The sequence below is a fragment of the Meriones unguiculatus genome, chromosome 20, assembly GCF_030254825.1.
Source record: "Meriones unguiculatus strain TT.TT164.6M chromosome 20, Bangor_MerUng_6.1, whole genome shotgun sequence".
Taxonomy (NCBI): Eukaryota; Metazoa; Chordata; class Mammalia; order Rodentia; family Muridae; genus Meriones; species Meriones unguiculatus.
Window position 1 is genome coordinate 22,175,168 of NC_083367.1, and position 21,900 is coordinate 22,197,067.

The 21,900-nt window shown below is 39.6% G+C and overlaps 1 protein-coding gene across 2 annotated transcripts in view; it reads left to right on the top strand.

Moving 5' to 3' along the window:
* Ahi1 (Abelson helper integration site 1) overlaps positions 1-21,900 on the top strand; it is a 149,533-nt gene that overhangs the window by 41,817 nt on the left and 85,816 nt on the right. For both annotated transcript variants that reach the window (XM_060373693.1, XM_060373694.1), the window contains exons 16-17: positions 9,511-9,710; positions 16,030-16,056. In XM_060373693.1, the coding sequence (XP_060229676.1) occupies positions 9,511-9,710; positions 16,030-16,056 (227 nt within the window). The remainder of the gene's footprint in view (positions 1-9,510; positions 9,711-16,029; positions 16,057-21,900) is intronic.

Sequence of the window (21,900 nt, forward strand, 5' to 3'; positions counted from 1 at the left end):
TACTTTATGATTGGAACCACACTCCAGGAAAAGGAGCACAGTTATTGCCTCAGACTCTGAGGAGATTTCACAACCATCTTCATTCAGTTCATAATTTGGTTTTTTCAGACTTTTGAAATTTTCACTGAAAAGATTCGTTAAGTTCCGTTCTGTCTTTTGTCTTTAAGTAGCTTCCCATTGCTATCAGGGCTTCTTGTCTCAGAAAGAGCAAGGTGCTTTAGCTGGACAATAGCACGGAACTCAACTCGTGTTCCTGTCCTGCTCACTTCAGTGACCTTAGCTAATGCCTCCTGCCTTTCTTTCATCATTTGAAAGGTACTTCTAATAATAGTGCAGGCCCTACCAAAGAGCGCCAAGGATACTAGGAGACAGTCGCTCTAAAGGTTCCTTGTAAAATGATAAGTGTTCCAGCAGAGGAAACCAAAATTAACATGTGTTTTTATCTTCGTATTTTTATACTTGTGTTTCTCTTCCAGTAGCCAGTAACTTTATAGGAATTCTTGCTTTAATGTGCCAGTCAGCACCTGTTTGTGGAATTGAAAAGATAGTCCTCCTCCCTTGCTCCATTCGTCAACCTTTTCTGTTTATTTATCAGCCTACATGCCATACCAAGCTAACTGTATTACAGCCTAAGTGCATAAGGTTAAAAGTGTCATGTCCACATTGTCTTAGAGTGCAGGAGGGAGGAATATTTATGTGAGCACCTCAGAGATGAGGATAGGTGAATAACAGCGCATGAAATTATTCATTTTATGCAACATACTTAAAACCTCGTTTTTGAAATAATGCATGCACCTTGACAAAAAAAAATAAGCTCAAAGTATTTCACCATATTTTCCAGACTCTTTGTTGCCTATTTTTAAAAGGGGAAGCTTAGGAAGAAGTTAGATAACCTCAAGCCTTTTAGGATTTGTCACAGTTCTTTTGGCTGCTATAGATAAAAAAGAAATGAGAGTTATTTCAGTCACTGAAATGCAGGTCACATTCTTAAAATAATCTTTAAATTATTTAAAGATTACTTAAATTACTTACAATAATCTTTAAAATTTTCATTAAAATTTTAATACTTAATTAACCTATTATACTTTTGCCCTATATTTTATTTTTTAACACAAGGATATCGTGCTCAAAAATATGTTTTCTCAGAATGATGTTCACATGTGGTTTTACTGAGTTTTAATGATAAAAAGTTCTAAAGAAACAGAACATCTAAGTTACTTTAAAAATAACTTCTGAAATTTTCAAGGAAAAAGAAGCAAGTTCATTTTTTTTTTTTTTTTTGTAAATGAAATAGCTGCAGATGAGACCACAGTGGTAGCTAAATGCATCATCCACTTCTCAATTCTAGCAGTCTGTGAAGAGTTGGCAAATGCCTTTCCCTGCTAAGTGTGCTCAGCTTGTGGTCTTGAGTCTTTCATTCTACTGACTCTTTGCTTTTTTTTTTGGTAAGAAATATGATTTTCACTCTCAGAAGGCAGTTTTATTTGCCTGATGTTGAAAGAGTTAATCATCTAGTAATACAAAGTTTAGTCACAGCATGCCACAAGTGATGTCCACTGAGGATTCCCATAACAAAGGCGCAAAGTAGCACTCAGAGAAACGGTTCCTGCTGAACTAGCTTTATGAAGCCAGACTTGAGCAATAAATGTTTTGTTATTAAACAGTGTTTGTCTGCTTATGTCTCTAGGGTGTGGCTGTACATTTAAGAACAATTATGGAGCCTACATAGCACTTTAAACACTCTATAAATATATATATATATATGTTTATATATATATATATATATATATATATATATATGTTTGAATTTTCACAGTTTTTTTTTTCCACAATTTTACAGGATCTAGGTGTTGAGTCATTGAATGGCCTTGAGTCTATACTCTTTTTGGGGAGACAGGGTTTTTCTGTGTAGCCTGAAAACTTGCTAGTTTGGAACTTGCTCTGTAGATCACACTGGCCTGAAACTCAGACATCTGCTTGCCTCAGCCTCCTGAGTGCTAGGATTAAAGGCATGTGTCACTACCTCCTGGCCAAAATTTATACTCTTACTTGCCTACTAAATTTACTTATTAGCAAATGACCTGGTATATTAGCTTTTAAATAACAAAACTTTTCTATATAAATATCAGCTTCTCTATGGAATATGTAATTTCTGTGATGTTTTTATACCTTGTAGGAAGCGAAGGTGTAGGCTTGTTCATTTGTATATTACCAGCACCTAGCGTGAGCAGCGACATACACAGCCAATAGTAGGTTAAGAAGGGTCTGTAAGCTGAGCTCTGGAACTGTTGCTAACCCTGGCAGTGACAGAGCTCTCAACTAGGTGGCAGTGTCGCCTCGGAAGGAGGATTAGTTCTGGCCTTTCTGTGGCTGTGCAGGCCTTTCCATGCACCTCAGCTGCACCTGAGCTGGGAACCCGGGGTCAGGCTCTGCCTACCTGCTCACTGCCAATCGTGTATGCTTTTCACATAGTTGAGTAAAATACTGGACAAACTTCAGTCAGACTAAAAGGCCGCTGCTACACTTGGTAGGATTTTAGAAGTAGAATTCAGTGCTCTAAAAGAGGTCAGAGAGGAATCAGTGCTCTGCATTGTCACCTTGGGATCTTTATTTTCACAGTGTGGCATGCTCTCCCATAGTTCAAGAAAGTATGCACCTTTAAATTCATAGATTCTGGTGTAGCTGAGCGTGGCACATGCCTGAGATTCTAATACTTGCAGGCTGAGAGAGGAGGGTCATGACTTCTAGGTCATCCTCAGGTACACAGAGCTTCCAAGGCTAGCCTGTGCTAGAAGAGACCCCATCCCTCAAGTAGCTAATTGCCTTTAGTGTTTATAAAGTACTTTGTTTAACATAGTTCTTGTGCAGTAATGTTTACATTAAGAATTAAATTTTTTTCACCATAGAACTGTTCCTTAAATTTTATAAGAATTTAAAAAGGCATTATCGGTATATTTGCATAATGAAAACAGTGGCAATCATAGCACTTTCTTATGCACCACTTCCGAATGCTTGATAAGAGCCCATGATCGTCACCACTTTGAAGATTATGACGCTGTAGCACTGGAAGAGTAAAGTAAGGTCATGTCTTTGGTAAAATGTGTCATTTGGTTCTAGGCTGTCCGACTGATGTCTTCCCAGTAAGAGGATACTTGAGTGATATAAATTTAACATCCACAGCTTATGTGTCAGTTAATGCTTTCCACGTGTGATTCAAAGTCACACTCGGATATTACAATTCTCATGTTATCCGGAATTTATACTATAACAGGTAGTACTGATTATAGGGCGGGGTTTTAAATACTGAGTCTTTATCCTAGTATAAGGAATTAAAAATTAAAGCTGCCATATTTGAAGGCCTGATGAGACTGCTTTTGTTCTGGAGTATTTATTATTCCTTATAAAATGGATTCTTGACTATTAAAGCCCAGACCATTCAGAGACTAAGGATATATGAAAAAATTTCATCTACGTGATAGCCTTGAATGTAAACAAGAACTGTCAGTCCTCCCTTGGGCCTTTTCTGTGCTGAAATGGTGCTTTATAAAGTTCAGCAGAAGCAGTGATGTGACCCAGAGCAGACAGCAGTGCGGAGACCAGGCCTCTCCGGCTGTCACTCTGTTGTTTCTAACAAATCTCAGTCATTCGATTTCACCAATAAGGACCTGGGAGCCAGACAATGAGGCGAAACCTGCTACTCAGATAGGCAGTTCTAAGTACCCAGCTGACCTTCCTCCTCAGCCAATGTCCCAGATACTTGAGAAGGAATCTCTTCTTCTCCCACACAGTCTCAAAAAAGGAAAATAAAAAACCTCAAACTAAATGTCCCTCCCTTCCACTTCCTGTGCATCCTCTTACTCTCCGTGGTTTTTTTTTCCTATGTTCACTTCCTGTCAACTGGTTGCTTGTTCCACCTCTTGACCTATGGTTGTCGTTATTTAATCCTGTTTTTTATATTCAGGTAAAAAGTTCTTGGATTAAAGGTGTGTGCTAGGGCTGAGCCATACCACAAGTAGAAACAGGCTTTTCCAGTCAATAACACAATCTTGGGGTACACAGTGTGGTCACATATCCTGCAACACTTTCTGCCCACCCCTCAGTGGGGAAATTATTTACCCCTCAGTAAATAATTTCAATTAATGTATGCATCCTCTTTTTTAAGCTGTGAAATAAAAATAATACATGTTCTATTTTACTTCCATAGTTTGTTGAAAGATAAAATGAAACTATAAGCAAGGCGTGAAACCTAGGTATTAACAGTTCTTGAACCAGGCTGCAGTAGGAAATGTTTCGGTTTTTCTGTAGAAATGCACGTGTCACACACTTTCAGCCGAACAGTGTAGTGTGGGACAGGAAGGCACCAGGAAGGGAACAGCACTTCCTGCAGTGGGTCTGCAGACAGCTGTGGGGATGAGCTTCAGAGCATTTTGGTGCCTGTGACAATTCTTTTAAGCAGATCCAGTTGCCACCTGTGTGCTCCTGACACTTTGTCCATTCCTCTGCTCTGACACTTAGCTTCCTGCAGGAATTGGCTCACCTCCAGGAAGTTCAAACCCCAAAAGGAGTCTCTGTGTTCCCCAAGCCTGCTATTATACACACATGTGATGATTTCTCAAAAAGACATGAAACAGTGAGGATGAGAATATTAAAATTGTGAGCTTTAAACGTAGGTTAGGTCAGAGCTAACTTTTACACATTAAAATTAAATTAACACAGAGAAGAAAAGTGTAGAAACATGATATCTAGAGCTAGAGCCTGGAAGTAACTTGGAAACCTCTAGATGGATACAAGTGTAGAGCTTGAAAGATAACCCAAAAGTCATCCATCACCAACTATTACAGTAAGAAATAGGTGTGCCTTAGGCAGACCTTCTAAGGTGTGTGTGTGTGTGTGTGTGTGTGTATGTGTGTGTGTGTCGTGCACATACATGCATGTGTGTGTGGTGGGGACTGAGAACTTACAGTCTCTGTTTCTGGTCTCTGAGATGGCACACTTCATGAATATGTGTGCAAACTGCTGGTGAAGGTGGTCTGCAGAGGTCTAGAGGTGCTAACAGTGTAGTAGGGTATTGAGCTGGCTGCTTGAAATCCAAGTTTTTATATAAAATGTTAAAAGGGCAGCACAGGAATAAATAAATAAATAAATGGGGTTTTGTTGTTTTACACCATTTGGAATATTCTAACACATTGTGAAATATATCTTAATACTTTGAAAAGCTTAAAGATGTATTTAATCAGTGCCTTTTTCTGTTTTTTACCAGTTAAAAATTCTTCTTTAAAAGAGAAAAAGCAACACATATTTAGTATAGGAAAGTGTAAGAGAAAATGTAGTTAAATCCTGTTGACTCATTCCTGATGCCAGTGTGTGTGCTTCCAGCCATTCTTGTGACCGCTCACTCACTCAGATTACAGAGGCATGTGCTTGGCAGACACAGGTCTCAGAGAGTCTGCAAGTAGATGCCAGACTGTTCTTAGTGCTGCTCTGTCTGCAGCAGGCACACAGCGAAAGGTCGCAGAACACTTTCCACAGCAGAGGCAGCAGGGATCATGAGTCTCCATATTGTTCTCTTAACCTCTGAGCCCTGAAACCTACCCAAAGGCAGACCTTCCCAGTGCTAGCGTGAAGAGCACTTTTCTTCAGTTGTTTTTCTACTGTGTTTTGCACTTTTGCTACTGTTTCTTCCTCATTAGCTGTTGGCTACATAGTTCTTCTTTTGTGGATTTTTTATAGTTGCTCTTTGGCTCCCTCCTGAATTAACCATCTAAAATGGAATTTGTGGGTCTGGCCTGCTTGTGCAGAGCAGTTGGCCAATTTCAACATTGTTTTGTAATTTGCTTTGTATATATACAGCTTTATTGGGATCGTTTGCATACAATAAACTGTACAAATTTTAAGATATGCTTTGATAATTTACATACTTGCAAGACCATCACTTCAAATCAAAACAGTGAATATACCCATCATTCTTCAGTCACTTTATGCCCCATGTTAATTGTTCTCTCCCTTTGTCACTCTTCGAAAGCACTGTGAATTAGTTTCTGTGTTCCAGAATTGTCTGTAATAAAAGCTATTATATAGACCCTGAATTCTTTTATGTCTGGCTTTTTAAATTCTTAATTATTTGGAGTTCATTTATGTTTTAGCGTGTATCAATAGTGCCTTCCATGGCTGCTATTGCTTCATCCTAAAGATTTACCACAATTTGTGTATCTGTTGTCTACTGATGGCTATGTAGCTTTACAAATAGAGCTGCTGAGTCTTCAAGTGCCAGTGTTTATTTGGGAAAATGTTGTCCCTTCCCTTATGTAAAAGGTCAGGGTCATATTGCAGGTGTACTTTCCTAAGCCAAGTTGAGCATGGTAGTGTACAAGTGTGTACACGTGTGATCTTGCTTCTTGGGACACTGAGGCAGGAACGTGATGAGTTTGAAGCTGGTCTGCACTGTACAGAGACTACCTCACATTTACCTTTCAAGTGCCCCAGCCTCTTCAGATCCTTGGCAGGGCTGACATGGCAAGACTTTCTCTTTTAGCCGTTCTAACAGACAGACTTGCCGCTTTGCCCTGGTCCTGCTTTGCACATCCCTGCCTGACTGGGGATGCCCAGTGCTTTCCCAGGCGCTGAGTGCCATCTTTGGAGCATCTGCACTGTCTGTTTACATTCTAACCATGTTTTCTTTTGTTTTGTTTTTTGATTTTGTTTTTTCCTTCTCCCTGACCCCTTAAATAAAGAAGTAGGAACACAGATTTTTTTAATTTTTTTTTTACCATTTATTCATTTTATATCCCAATTGTAGTGCCCTCCCTCAACTCCTCCCAGTCCTGCCCTCTCCCCTCTCACCCCCCTGCCTTCCCCTAGTCCACTAAAAGGGGGAGTTCTCTTCCTCTGCCATCTGACCCTAGCTTATCAAGTCTCATCAGGACTGCCTGGATCCTCTTTCTTTGTGGCCTGCACCAGGAGCAAGTGATCAAAGAGCAGACAACCGAGTTCATGTCAGATCCAGCCCCTGCACCCCTTACTTGGGAACCCACATGGAGACTGAACTGCCTATGGGCTGCATCTGAGCAGGGATTCCAGGTCTCTTCTGTGTATGGTCCTTGGTTAAGCTGGGTTGTTTGCTTTTTTTAGTTGACTTCTTTTCTTAGTCTTAATGTGAGAGCCCTATGATGGATGCTCTCGGGTGTATGATTTACACACACTCCTCCCAGTGTCTGTCCTCCTCCTGATTACATTCACACTTTGGAGAACAGGAGTTTTAAATTTTCAAGTACAGATTATCAGTTTGCTCTTTCATGGATCTTAGTTTTGTATCTAAGAAAATTTTACTTACTCCAATCTCCCAGAACTGTTGTTCTGTGTTTCATTCTAGAACTTTCATAGCTCTGTGCTTTATATTTGCATGTTACCTCATTTTAATTTTAGTACATGGTGTGAAGCATGGATCAAAGGTCATTTGCATGTTCATCTGTCCTGGCACCATTTGATGACGTTTGCTCTTTATGGTTGCCTTCCCTCGTCTGTATACGTGCTGGTTTCTCTGTTCCATTGATCCGCTCACCGTTGTGCAAATGGCTAACTGTATAGCCGTCCAGGTGACTTTTGTATGTGCCGTTCGTGTGCTGGAACCTAACTGAAGTCAGGTCCTACTTCTGGTGGCTTACTAGGTATTTTTTCTTGCTTGTTTGTTTGTTTTTATTTTTATAGAGATACAGGCCTAGTTCTCTGGAGTAAATGCCTCCTTAAATTTTATTCTTTAAATTTGCCTCATCTTCCTCTCCTTTCTGTCTTAGCATTACATAGAAAAATATCTTGCCAAGAGATCAGTTCCTTTTTATTCCTTTTATACATTTTGTTCATTATCTAGTGATTTCGACCAAGAAAATAAATCTGGTTCCTTTTTTTACATTTTTATCCAGAAATATGAAAACTCATTGCCTGTCATTTACTTTTTAATTTACATTATTTTAGGGCTTCATCTGTTTTTAATAAGTATTTAAATGTTCATGAAACAAAGTCAATCCTGTTTTTTATAAAAATAATTAATAATTCTTGACCTGTTCTGACATAACCCTATAATGGATAGTCTATGAAATTTAATAAATGTTTTTTTCTGAAACATTTACACACATAACACACAACCACCTCATGTTTCTGTTTGTAACTTTAAGAGTACACGGAATATGATGGCTTGTCCATTGATTCTGTGTTTTCATTTCCTTTTGTGTCATTTTTAGAAAGCCCTCCATTTCAATATTGTATAATTAAGAAATATTTTTTTAAATAATAACTATGTATTTATCTCCTTTTGGGTATTTTTTTTCAGATTCATTTTTCTTGTCAAGTGAGGGAATGCACATCTTTTTAAAAATTATTTATTTAATTACTTTACAACCTGATCCCAGCCCCACCTTCCTCTCCCTCCAGTTGCATCCTCATGCCCCACTCTCCCCCACCCCTACCCTATGCCCTCCACTTCTCAGAGAAAGGGAGGCCCCTAAGGGGTATCAATCCACCCTGGCACCTAAAGTCACAGCAGCACTAAGTGCATCTTTTTCCCCTGAGGCCTGACAAAGCAGCCCAGCTGTGTGAAAGGTATCCAAGGGCAGGCAGTAGAGTCAGAGACAGCCCCTACTCTCCTTGTTAGGGGGCCCACATGATGACCAAGCTGCACATCCGCTAAATATGTTAGGGTGTCTAGGACCAGTCCATGCATGCATGCTCTTTGGTTGGTGATTAAGTCTCTGTGGGTCTTCTTGTGGAGTCCTTGACCATCTTTTGAATAATAAAGGATGGTGGAGATGCTGCTCTCTAAACTGATCACCACCACTGTCAACAAACACCACCACTTAAGCCTCTGTCTTGTCAGGATTTAATCCAAAGCAAAGATTCCATTAAACAAAGACAGCCATGGAAAGTACTTTTTCATGCAGCATCTACAACATGGAAAGACAAAACATTGTAAGCATCTTGTGACAGGAGAACAAGTATTTTAAAATTATGATTCTTAGGTATTATAAACATTTAAAATGGTAGTCATGTTATAGAAATTTGTGTTTAAACTGAGAAAAATTTTAGTTACGCTACTTACACTTTGGTATTTTGCATGGAATAGATGTATGCATAAAATTGAAGGAGATAGAAATTTTAAACCAGGTTTAGGTGCATGGATTTCTGAATCTTTGTCATTTTTGTATCTTTAGGAGGCATTTGAAATATATGAATATAAATTTGTATTAGACTTATATCTCAATTTACATTTCCTTTAAAGCTCAATTATAAAAATGCTTGACATGAAATTGTAAAATTATCAATTTTCCTTGATTCTTTTTATTTCCTGTAATTTTTCATCTTCCCAGTCATGATGCCTTCTTGCTCATTAGCAATTAAAATGTACTGTTTAGTTTCTGACCATTTGTTAAATATCATCATTTCATGGCTTAAATCTTTGATTTTTTTTTTTTTTGCTGTGATTATATGTACTAATTTTAGATTTGTTTTTTTATTTTTTAGTAGCCCAGCAAGAGGCTGAGATGTTCAAACGCTATAATGGGACACTCCCATTACCTGGAATACATCAGAGCCAGGATGCTTTGTGCACCTGTCCCAAACTGCCGTACCAAGGCTCTTTTCAGATTGATGAGTTTGTCAACACTGAAAATAATTCATCCAGAAAGATTCAACTTGTGAAACAGAGACTCGAAACTGTCACGGTATGTTCATTTTAGTTACGTAAATTTTTTTGTAGTTGAAAATGTAAAGCCATTTCCATTGTTATACAATGAGGCTCAACCTAAAGAAGTTAGTTAATTCCTTAAACACGGTTTCCTTAGGCATTTGTAGTCCTTTCTACTAGTTCTACTAGTTGACATAGCATGCCAACAACACCTTGGCTAACTCATCATGCTATAGGTCTACACTTCCTTAAACACCAGTCAAGATCTAAGGCTTCTGAACAAGAAAGCATACCTAGCACCTGTGATTTACTCTCCTAGGAAGAGAAGAGAAGCCATGCCCCTGGCAGCCCTGCATGGTAAGATCACTGAGGGGAGGCCTATTAGCAGGGCTAGACCCTCACCTGGAGTCCAGTGCTCACTGCCAGCTCTTCCACGGGCTTCTTAGAGGAACAGAAGTCTGTGAAAGGACAACTCTGAGTGTCTCCTGAGCTCCAGTGCACTGGAGTCATCTGGCCTGACAGAGCGCTGTGTGCCGGGCTCCATTCCTGTGGTTTTTGATCCCATGCCTGGCTTAGTGCATGGGTCATTTCTGACAGGTTTCCCAGTGCTGGTCAGAGCACTGTGGTGAGAACAGCTCGTCTGCTTCAGTCCCTAGCACGTAAGAATATCACACACTGGCATTTTGCTGTCTTGTCTGCACGGTAGCTTCTTGAAGGCAGTTCTGATCAGGGTTAGCATAGTATGTCCTAGCTGATTTTCACAATTTAATATAGGCGGCTCACCTAGAGGACATTTGAATTCCTAAATTTCCCTTCTATAGAGACTCTGTTATATTATTATAATGTATATTATAATTATAAATATGATAATTTTGTTTCTGTTTATTCTTTTCTGTATTCCGTTTTAAAGGATAAATCAGTACCCTGAATTTTTGCTCAGTTTCCCCATTTTGACATTTTGCCTGACTCTTTATCTTACTGTTCTCTGATTGGTGTTGCACTGTTGCCACCATGTATTGATAATGTATTAATGGCGTCTGCCTATGGCAGCACCTCTGCACTTGCATGCTTCCTTTGCAGAAAGCGTTTGCCAGCTGTAGCTTGTAATACTTGGAACAAATAGAACTGAGCCACCTCAGTAACTAGTTGGTTAAGTACACTTAAGATATCCCAGAGAGCACAAATAGTAAACCATAATATGTGTACATATGTATCCACACATACACATATGAACTGCAAAATGTGAGGCAGTCTTAATAGTACACCTATGAAGTGCTGACTTGACTCTTACTTTAGCAGTTATGCAACATTGACAGTACAGTGGCTGGTGTCCTTGTTTTATAAACAAAACAACTATTTATGTTCAAACACAGGTTTCATAGATTTTGCAAGTATAAATATTGTACAAAATCTATTACTATTTTTAAAGAATTTCTACTTGAAAAGCTATGTAACCTTTTTGCTGTGTGTAACTGTTAAGCTGCTTGTGTTAAATGATGTGATATAATTTGTATGTAAACTATTATATAAGACCAGGAAGTCTCAGTTTGAGGCCAGCCTGGTCTACAAAGCGAGACCAGACAGCTAAGGCTACACAGAGAAATCCTGCCTCCAAAAACAAACAAACAAAAAAACAGACCAAGAAGTCATTAAAGAGAGAAGCAGAAAAAAGTAATTCCCAAACTTATAGAGACTTTAATGGGAAGAAAGAATGGTCAACAATGTTAGGTATGTCAGGGTAAATTGCACTTAGGTAAAAACTAGACAGAAGGACACCCAACTCCAGTACAGTTCAACCATAAAAAGAAGTTTGGGTCATGACCCTAAAAATGTAATTCATTCGTGGGAGGTTTTATTTGGAAGGTTATGTCTTCATGTAAATTCCATGATCTACAAGTACATATTTTGGGACATCTCTGCAATAGTGGGCTTCCTTATGGCTTCTTAAAAGGCCAAAGTGTTAGCTATCCCTTCCCATGTTGCCTCTCCATCTTGACCTCCCATTTCCCACCCCACTTAACCCCCTTTTTCTGATTTCTACTTTATCCCTTTGTAACGCTATATTCTGGTTCCCTTTCCTCGAAAGATCCCCACCTCCACCCCCTGCCCTGCCCCACCCACTACTCGCTACTAGCTCTGTTGGTGTTCTAAATGAAACTCAGACATGGAGCTCCACAGAACCTGCTGGTCAACTGCAGTCAGAGTGTGGAAATGGCTTGGCATTCATGGAGAAAGGGTAATCCCATTTAAAGCAAGAGAGACATTAAGTAGATGTGAATTGTGGATTCACAACAGTGGATCAAGTGCTTCCTGCACAAGCATGAGGACATGAGTTCAGTTCCTCAACGCCCACCTTAAAGCTGGCGTGCTGGAGTGTCTCTGCATCCCAGTGCTGAGTAAGTGGAGACCACCGACTCACTGGAGATCACTGACCAGCTGGCCGTAATCCGTGCACTCAGCTTCAGTGAAGACCCTGTCTCAATAAATAAGGTGGAGAGCAGTAGAGGCAGAAATCTGCCATTGACCTCTGACCTCCAGATGGACACACAGGGGTGTACACATCTGCCTACAAATGTATGGATGCCACACACACACACACACACACACACACACACACACACAGTTGTATGCATTAACAAGAAGAGAGCAATACAGGCAAAATATATCATTAACTGATTTAAATTGTGTTCTAGCAAATAGAACAAATCCGAACTTTTATTAGTGAAGTCAAAAGGTAGTCTGAGAATTATTTAAAAAGAAATAAAAAGACTCCCTTGTTAAGATAAAAATTAAAAAATTCACAGACAAATCTTAAAACTCTGCATTGCAAATGTAAAAGGGAAAGTTTATACTTAAAATACCCACTTAGTGAGGTAAGATAGAACTAATTTCAGCAGCATGCTTGGGAAAGCACTACAGTGAGGCAGCATTGTCAGCAGCTCAAGAGCCAGTGTCTTAGGCCGTGGCATAGGTGGACAGGCTCTAAGCTGTGCCTGATTCTTGAGCACAGTAAGGAAGCTTAATTTTCCTCTCTTCTAAGTGAGGGTTCTGGCGTTCCTCATCGTACTGAATTGTCAAGACTCAGTGAGGTCCTAACTGTGGATTTTCATAGGGTGTCTAAGTGTAGTATAGTACAGTTATGGTAACTGTCACTGTTGATAAAGAACATGATGCAAGTTCAAAAAACTAAGATGCATCGGAAGAGAAAAAAGAACTGTAGTATTAGGAGAGACAGCTTTGTTCACGCACTGTGCTGTCAGTATAGACTGCTAGGCTCACTTTCCTAAAAAAGAAGTATTAGGACAGGTTCAGAAGCTTAACATTCTTAAGAATATGTGTCCTCTTTGACCATGGTCCTGGGGCTCCTTGGCAAATGGGGCTCTGCAGCCAGTTCATACACTACAGTTTCCTCATCAGTTTTCACTGAGCCTGGCTAGTGATATGTGTCGCCCTCTCCTCCCTTGGTGCAAACCTTGACCACTATAAACCAGACTTGAAAGGGCTGTCTCTGCAAGCCTAGTCCTGCCCATTCCCCCACCCCCTTCTGCACAAGGCACCAGGGCACAGAGTGCACTCTTTACTGGGCTGAGATTCAGTTGGAAACTAGAGTAATGGTGTGGGTTTTTTAATGTTAGTCAGTTAAAATTAATATATTACTGTAAATTATGTTTGTTTCAGTGATTTAGTTCTTATATTTTAGTGTTTTTAAGATAGTCAATCAGATGTGTTCCATATTTTAAAAGCAATTGTAATAGATACGCTGCTTTTCAAAATTTAGAGAAGAAAAATCTCCAGTAGAAAAGATAAAGGCTCCATGCCTAACGTTACGTATGGCAAGGTTTCCTATGGACACACAACTCAGCATGCGCTCACACACACACACACATACACATGCTGACACTCTCCTCCATGCTCCCAGATTCACACTGAGACTTGGCATCCTGAAGTACCTAGCTCTTTTTTTATGTATACAGTGTCCTGCCAGCATGTACAGCTGAGCGCTGGAAGAGGACACCAGATTTCATTATAGATGGTTGTGAGCCACCATGTGGTTGCTGGGAATTGAACTCAGGACCTCTGAAAGAGCAAGCAGTGCTCTGAACCTCTGAGCCATCTCTCTAGCCCTGTACCTAACTCTTATAGCACGTTTTCTGATACTATATTATGTATTCAGATCAATTAAAAAAGAAAAAGAAATGTAAAAAATGTCAAAAGGTATTTTTAAGAAATTAAATCAAAGATAGGAGAAATAAATCAATAATTTTTGCAAAAGAGAGTTTGTATCTCCTTAGTTCCTCAACTTTCAGCACATATTTTCATTTTAAATTAGAGACTGCATATGTTGATATAAGAACTGCCTCTGGAAATACATTTTTGTCCAGTGTCTGTGGTTTCAAAACAAAACAAAAAGCACATTATTGTTCCCATGTAACAAGATTTTACTAAACTTTTTCCACATTACATATGACTCATTTTCTGCCAGTTTGAATATAAAGTAATGTATATAGGAATGGAACAAAAATGCCATGCCATTCCTACATTGGCAGCTTTATTCTTCCGGTATTTTATACTCATTAGGTTGGTAGGATTTCCTACCTTTTGTCACAGTGTCTTTTTTCTTGTTTCTTATAATTATATTGTAGTAGATTCCAAATGCCATTTTCTTTAAAGGTACCTCTAGTTATAGAAAGTCAATTACTCAGCATAGCCTTTGTTACTACACGAGGAATAGTTTCTAATAAAACTCAAGTCTAAGTGATGGTTTATATATATTAATTTACATAATAGAGTCCTCTCAGCAGGCACTTAGTGTTTATACTTTAGGAAAGGACATAAAAGTAGATAATAATCTGATCCTTAGAGCATTGGCATCCAGTCATAATATAAACCACTGTTTCGTAGTTTGCAGACCTGACTCCCAGTCTCACAGAATTTCTAAAAAGCATTCCACAGCCGAAGTGAAATCTCCTAGAGACATAACTCACTGAATTTTTAGATTCAGAGATTTGCCCTCATGACTACCTTGAACAAGTACACAGATGCTCAGAATCCTGGGGACCTTTTAGGACCTACCAGTCCAACAAGCAGTTGATCTGTCAGTCTGAACCTACAAGAAAATGCCTTCTGATGGCGGCAGACCTAGCTGTCCCTAGACCCCTCAAGACTGCCCTGACTCCCACAGTAGCCCAGCTTAGTGGTTGCAGGGGTGTTTGCCAACTGGAACCGCAGAAGTGAGAACAGAATGGCTTTAAATATTATTTATGTCCATTTCGAGAAGAGCTACTTTTTTTTTATTGCATGAACAATTCATCCTATACAGATTACTGATAAGTAGTATGTCCCATTGTTAGTAATTCTTGTTCTACTGTATTTCTGGTACTTTTCTAAGTACCTCTCATGCTGTCATAGTTAATCCTTCAGTAATACTTTAGGATGGTACAGAGTATCAGTACCCTCGCTTTCCAGAGAAGAACTTGAAGCCTATAGACTAGTGATGGAACTCAACAGACTGTAAGGGCTGGACTTGCAGTTCAGGCCAGGAAGCGGGATTCCCAACTCTCCCTTTAGAAACTGAACTACTCTATCCTTGAAACATAGCGTCTGTTTTTACATTTTTGGAAGAAAAATCCAGTACTCTTTTACATGTTTGCTTGTTCATTTTTTTGTTCTAGACTTGAGATTGGTTATTGTTTTTTCAGTGTACTAGGTTGATGATAAATGCTGGTTAATTCTAACTGAAGTTGAATGTTTTTATTGTTTCCATAGTAGCAGATTTTCAACTTATCCATTACTCATTGACTTCTACTATTTTCTTATCAAAAAATGATAATTATGGCCTTATCCTATGATTTATAAGCAGCCCCTTTTCTGCTTTTTAAAATTGCTTGTCACATTCTTAATCATCTGTGTTATTTATGAGATTTTTACTAGATAAAATTGCTAATGTGGAAATTATAGACATAGATACCATTCACAGTAATAACTATATTCTCTAGGTAATTCAGAGTTTATCTTTTAGGCCTATTTCTGATGTAGGACAGGATTTTGACATTTATGCCAGGCTTATTAAGGAGACAAATCTTCCCTGAGACACCAAAACTGTGCCTTCACAAGTGTTGGTCAGTGCCTTTGGCATTGGCAAGTTAGTCTTACTATTAAATGTCATTAAGTATCTTGAATTTATACTATTTGTAGCTCATTGGAAACAATACAGAATGACATTACAAGGTGGTAAAGAAACTCTTAAATGCTGGTTTTTGTTATTAGAATATTGACATCTGAATGTTTTAAAAAGAGTCAACGCTTTATTTAAATAAAATGATGAGTACTTCTTCATTGTATTGTATTTCTTTCAGGAGGTGATACGATCCTGTGCTGCAAAAGTAAGTAGCTTTCATTACCAGAAAGACAACTTTAAAATTAAGTTTCTGTTGTGATACACCAAGAAACTGTAGACTGCCCCACTGTAGAGCTCACAGCTTCTACAGCGGCTGCCCAACAAGCTTCCATCTTACCAAAATTATAACACTGGGACCCCAGAATTTGATAAGAAAAGTACTTATCAAGTAGTGCCAAAGCTCTGAAGTTTCAAGTCCTAGCACAGGTCCGGCACAGGGCGGCATCCTCCTTCTACAAGCAAGCCCAGCTTTACATGCCACCATTAAGCAAAGAGTCAGAGTGCAAGTTCCAGCCATCCTTCCCTCTTCCTCTGCCACTTTTAAAATTCATCCGAATAAACATCTTGTCATTTACTGAACAGAATTACACATCACATAGTAAACAATGCGACACATGGAGGGAAAGAATTAGAGTGGCTAGAGGAGCTCTCTACACAGTGTCCCACAGAGAAAGAAAGTGTTCTGTTGAAGAGGCAGCTGCAGCTGCGGGGCAAAAGCATGGAGTAAGAGCCCATTCGTTATCTTCCTCTCCGTGAGGCATGCCAGAAAGTACCACCCTGCCCCCGTCACTACGCTGCTCGGTATCATTCAGGACCCATCTCATTTTTACCTAATTATCACTAGTCCACCAGATCTTGAACACAGACAAGGGGAAGGAAGATGGGGAGGGACAGAACAAGCTGTGTTCTGACTTGGCGGCAGATGGTCAGGAAACTTCCTGATAGCAGCGATTGTTGCAGTGATTATGGCCCCATGGCTGCTAAGTCTTCTTAAGTGTAACAGAAATAAAGCTGGTCGCAGGTTTCTGATGAGCTCTGACCTCTCCTCCCATTCTCTTTTCTCTCTTCTCCCTCTCCCTCCTCTCTCTCACACATGTGCCATAGCATTCTCTCCTCTGCTCTCTAGATTTCAGCGCGGTCAGATATTCTGTGTACAGTCGTTAGGGAGTATGTCCTCTGTTAATCTGAAACCTCTGAGGATGACAGGTAGCATCTGTATCTTTGTACATTTGTACAGTAGGATGAATACTCATCAAAATATAATTATGTATTTGGAAATTCAAATTAGGAGAGATTAACATTGATGCCTTTATTGTACTCTTTTAAATATTTTTATTGAGATATAATTCACACACCATAATACCCTTTTTGAAAATTTATTCTTGTCTCTTACAATACATCCTGACAGCATTTCCCCTCCCTCCACCCCTCCTGCACACACTCTCCTTCCCACTCCCCCAGATCCACTCTTCCTCCATTTCCCTTCAGAGAAGAGTAGGCCTCCCAGGGATGTCAACCAAGCAAGCATAACAAGATACAGTGGGCAAGGTGGCTCAGTGGAGGAAGGCACGTGCCATAAAAGCCTGAGCTTGATCCACAGAGCGTGTGAAAAGAAGTGACTCCAGAAAGCTGTGCTCTGGCCTTTACATGTACGCTCTGCAGCCCTGCATACATCATAAACGATAATACAGAAACCATGGGTGATAAAGTGTGTAGTTTACGGTTTTAATTATGTTCACGCATTATGCAAGTCCCCACACACAAACCCAGTGTCTGTTAGCAGCCCTTGCCAAACTGTAAACATGTATTTATATGGACTCATTGTAGTCATTAATATACTTGTTGTAGATTTTTGCATGTTTGAGATTCCCTTTAAATGGAGTCATATAATATGTTGTCTTTGGGTTTAGGAGTTGGGGTTTTCATTATATTTTTATACAGGATTTTACTCTATAATCTAGGCTGCCCTGATGTTCACTATGTAGCCCAGGTTGGCCTCCAACTCACTGTAATCCTCTTATCCCAGTCTCCAAAGTGCTTGGATTATAGACATGAGCCACCACCTGTAGCTTTAGTGTGTGGCCTGTTAAGACTGGCTTCTATACTTGAGGGTTTCAAGATTAACCCAGTTACACTATGCACCAGTACTTTTCTGCCAAATATGTATGTGTTGCATTTTTCTACCTGCTCATCACTTTATCAGCACCTTTTAGCTTTAAGACTAATACTGTTTTGACCATGTGGTGGCACAAACAAGGTTTGGTGTAGACCTATGTTTTTATTTCTCTGGGATTTGTGTGGCAGTGGGCAGTTTTTTGGATCCCATGATAACTATTTTCAACATTTTTGAGAAACTCTCAAACTAATTTCCGAAATGGATAAGCCAGTTTAGAACCTGACAAGAAAGGTGTAAGGGTTCCAGTCTCTCCTTATCTTCACCAATATTTTAATAAATTGTAATCAATTTAAAAAAACTTTAAAAAAAAAACGGATCAGAAAAAGTTGCTTTGCTTAACTGGTAGTGATGCTTTTTAAAGACTTTCGTCAGCATGACAGGGAGCTAGTGTGGTGTTCTAGAGAAACAATCCAGGTGAATGGGAGAGTTGATGTTAGCAAACGAGGGTTTTGCAAGCATAGTGGTGAGCACACAGGCACACTGCTCCTAGACAGAAGAAATGCAGGGTAGACCCATGTGGACAGCATGAGTGCACATGTAAATGGACTGAAGACAAGGCTTGGTCTGTTGGTTGAGGCACATGTTTCGGAAATAGGCCTTTGGGTATACCAGTGTGATTAAAGAAATGAGGAGAGGCTTTCGGAAACTGCAGCTGCTGCCCCTGGTTTTAGTGAGATGAAGAATGCTGAGGTGGGGGACACAGGTGTGAGAAGTAGAGTTTGGGGCACGAGGATACCTGAAGTGGAGAATGGCTACAGGAGTCCTGTGTGCAGGAGAGAAAAGGGCAGAGTCCTGTTTAAAATAGTAATAAAATCGGACAAGGGCTCCTGCTGACACGGCATTATTGAGGTACCTGTGAAGGCTAGTCAAGGGGATTTTACAGAAGAACACGTCAGAAAGAGGAGTGGTTAACTATCACATACTGTGGAGAAAATTGGTAAAGAGAGAATAGAGTTGACCTTTGTATTTGGCAAGGTAATAGCCTCTGGCTACTTTCCTTAAATGGGAACAAAACACATTAGTAGTGAGACGGAATGGAACAAACAAGGCCAGAATACAGTGGTGTGCCAGTCTTTAAAAACTGCGTGTCACACTGGGGACTAACTGGGTGAGGACTGGAGGCAGACATTCGCTGGACATTGGAGCATATCTACATGTATATGTGCATGTAAGCACATATATTTGCTATTGTGAAGCAGTCAGTGGTTATTTAGCCGTTGATCATGCACCATGGAAGTAGTAATTATTTGAATGAAGTTCTTTAAAGTGTGGGAGGGGATGTGAGCATAGGTTCTCACAGAAGAGCTGGCCTTCGGAAAAGAGAGCTTTACTTTCCTGCTAGGCAGGTAGACTAGGTCAGCGCACGGAGGGGATGGGAGGAAAACGAAAGGGCTCTCAGCTGATTGATTTCTATGTGATAGAATTTATGAGGATTAGAATTTCCTCATATGAATTTATAATTTACAAATTGCCGTGTGCTTTTCTTTGTTTAGAATTGGATCGAAGTATAGCAGTAGCAATTTTTACCTGGATATGTTTCCATTTATTTATATTCCATTTATTTATATATATTCCATTCCTTTATTTATAATTAATCCTATTTCTAACATTAGATTGCCAATCCCTTCAATTTTTGCACCTTGTTTTTTACTAACCTGTAAATCATAGCAGCATAAGTTTTTATAATGTTGTTTTCACTCCTATGTGTCCTTCCATGTTTCTGTATAAGCTTCATGAAGCCAGGGAACCAGATCATTTCAAAAATAGTATCATCTCTTAGTCTGTATCAGTAAGAAATAAGTCAGGTGTAATTTAGTTCTTAGGTTAAATATGTGATGAGATTGGGCATGTTAAGGGTGATGTGGGCATAGATTGTGGTTAATACAAGAATATGGGTGAAAAGTGTAAAAGGTCTGGAGAGGTGACTCATTCAGTAAAATGCCTGCCACAGAAGCATGACGACAGGAGTGAAGATGCACAGCACTCTTAAAATTCTGGGCACTGTGGAGGCAGAGGCAGGCGGGGCCGCTGGAGCTCATGGTGCAGTAAGGAATCCTGGCCCAGAAAACAAGCTGCAGCTCAACTGAGGGAGATACCTACTGTCTCCCTTTGGTTTCCATCCTACATGTATGCCACTGCACATGTATGTCTACTCACCTACATGAACTCATACATACAGACACACATGTGAGCACACACCCACATGCTCATACATACACATGACCACACATACATGCTCACACACAGAGAGAATGCTATAAACCAGTTTTTGAAGAGTCAACAAAGGCTGAACCATCATAAAGTTCTAGCACTGGTCCAGGTAGCATCTGATCTAAAATGGGCTGCAGTGATAGACTTGTAACTGTCTGGAAGCGAATGTTACATCTCTCCCAGAGATTTTACCTTTAGTCAGAACTATCTTGAAATCTATTATTTACCAAAAACATGTTTTAAAAACATTTAAATGATAGAAATTTCAGAGAATATAGCTTTTTAATATATAGTAAGTATATGTGTGTATGTATATATATAAATTACATATATGGTTGCTGATCTTGATGTTACACTTGAGATGTAGAGGCATAAGGATCAGGGGTTCAAAGCCATCCTCACCTGCATAGCAAACTCAAGGCATGGACTTATGAGAACTTGTCTCAAAAAATTAAAAATAATGTTTGTATGTATCCATTTGTATACGATCAGCATAAAAAGGCAAGATTGAGTTGAGTAGAATATTTCAAGAATTGATTTCAGTTATTTGCAAGGCTTTTAAAAATAATTTTTAAAATGTAATTTCTTCTTAACTTTTGGAAACTAGAAAAGCACTAATCAAGCCTTACTGGCCTGAAGATCTGTGGAAGGCTGGCTAGGGTGAAGGACCAACTATGGTACTTGGTGGTTCCCATGTGCAGGTCAGGAGCAGTCTGGGATGAGGCGGGCATTCTGGGCTGTTCACTGAGAAAGAGTGGCTGTGCTTCCTAGGGAAAGGCTAGACATCGCTGTTCTTAATGACCAGGAGACAGAGTCAAATAGAGTTAAGAAACAGAATTAGTGAGCAAAGGAAGTGATATCACAGGAAGTGATGACATGGATGTTCCTACCAAGAGGGCTCTCTAAGGAGGAAGACGTGGATGTACCCAGCAAACAACATTCTGAAAAATGGGTAGATGTGAAGAATGGCAGGAAGAAAGAGGGGAAAAGTGAGTGGAGAGTGGTATACAGCAACAGAGGCCTAAACAGTATGCTGAATTCAGTCACACGTTGTAGCATTCTGTGAAGCTGAGGTATTGCTTTCTGTGGTGCTTTTCGAAGACTTTATCTTTGAATGAAGCATGAGGGAGTTTCTGAGGTAGAGGGAGAGCTTTCGGTGGTTGTGTTTTTGTACCAAGTAGACGGATCTATGTGGAGAGGCTCTTGTAGAATTTGGAGGAGCCTTGTTGACACCTGTGAGGACTTCAGCAGAACCATCGCTTCTGGTGCTGAAAGAAAAAACAAAAAACAGGGTAGGTTCAAGAAGTGTAGATTTTCAGAGATTAAGAAGTAAGGAAGTTAGGCCATTCAAGATAAGGTTCCTCTGTGAAGCAGGACAGTATGCTAAGAGAGGAAGGAGAGGAAAGTTTAGAGAAATCCGAGAAGCATTGCGGCAGAATGCCTTACTGGACTGTTGGTTTGAGCCAGACTAATTTTAATTTTGATCTTCATGTAGGAGAATCACAGCAGTAATCTGTGAACCACAGGTCCTTTGTAGCTGTGACAGGCTCAGACAATCCTGATTAAAAGTTATTTTTAAAATGCTTCACCATGACTGCTTTGTGTTTGAATTGTTTTCATAATTTATTGAATGGTATGAGAGGTTAGAGAGTAAGGATAGCT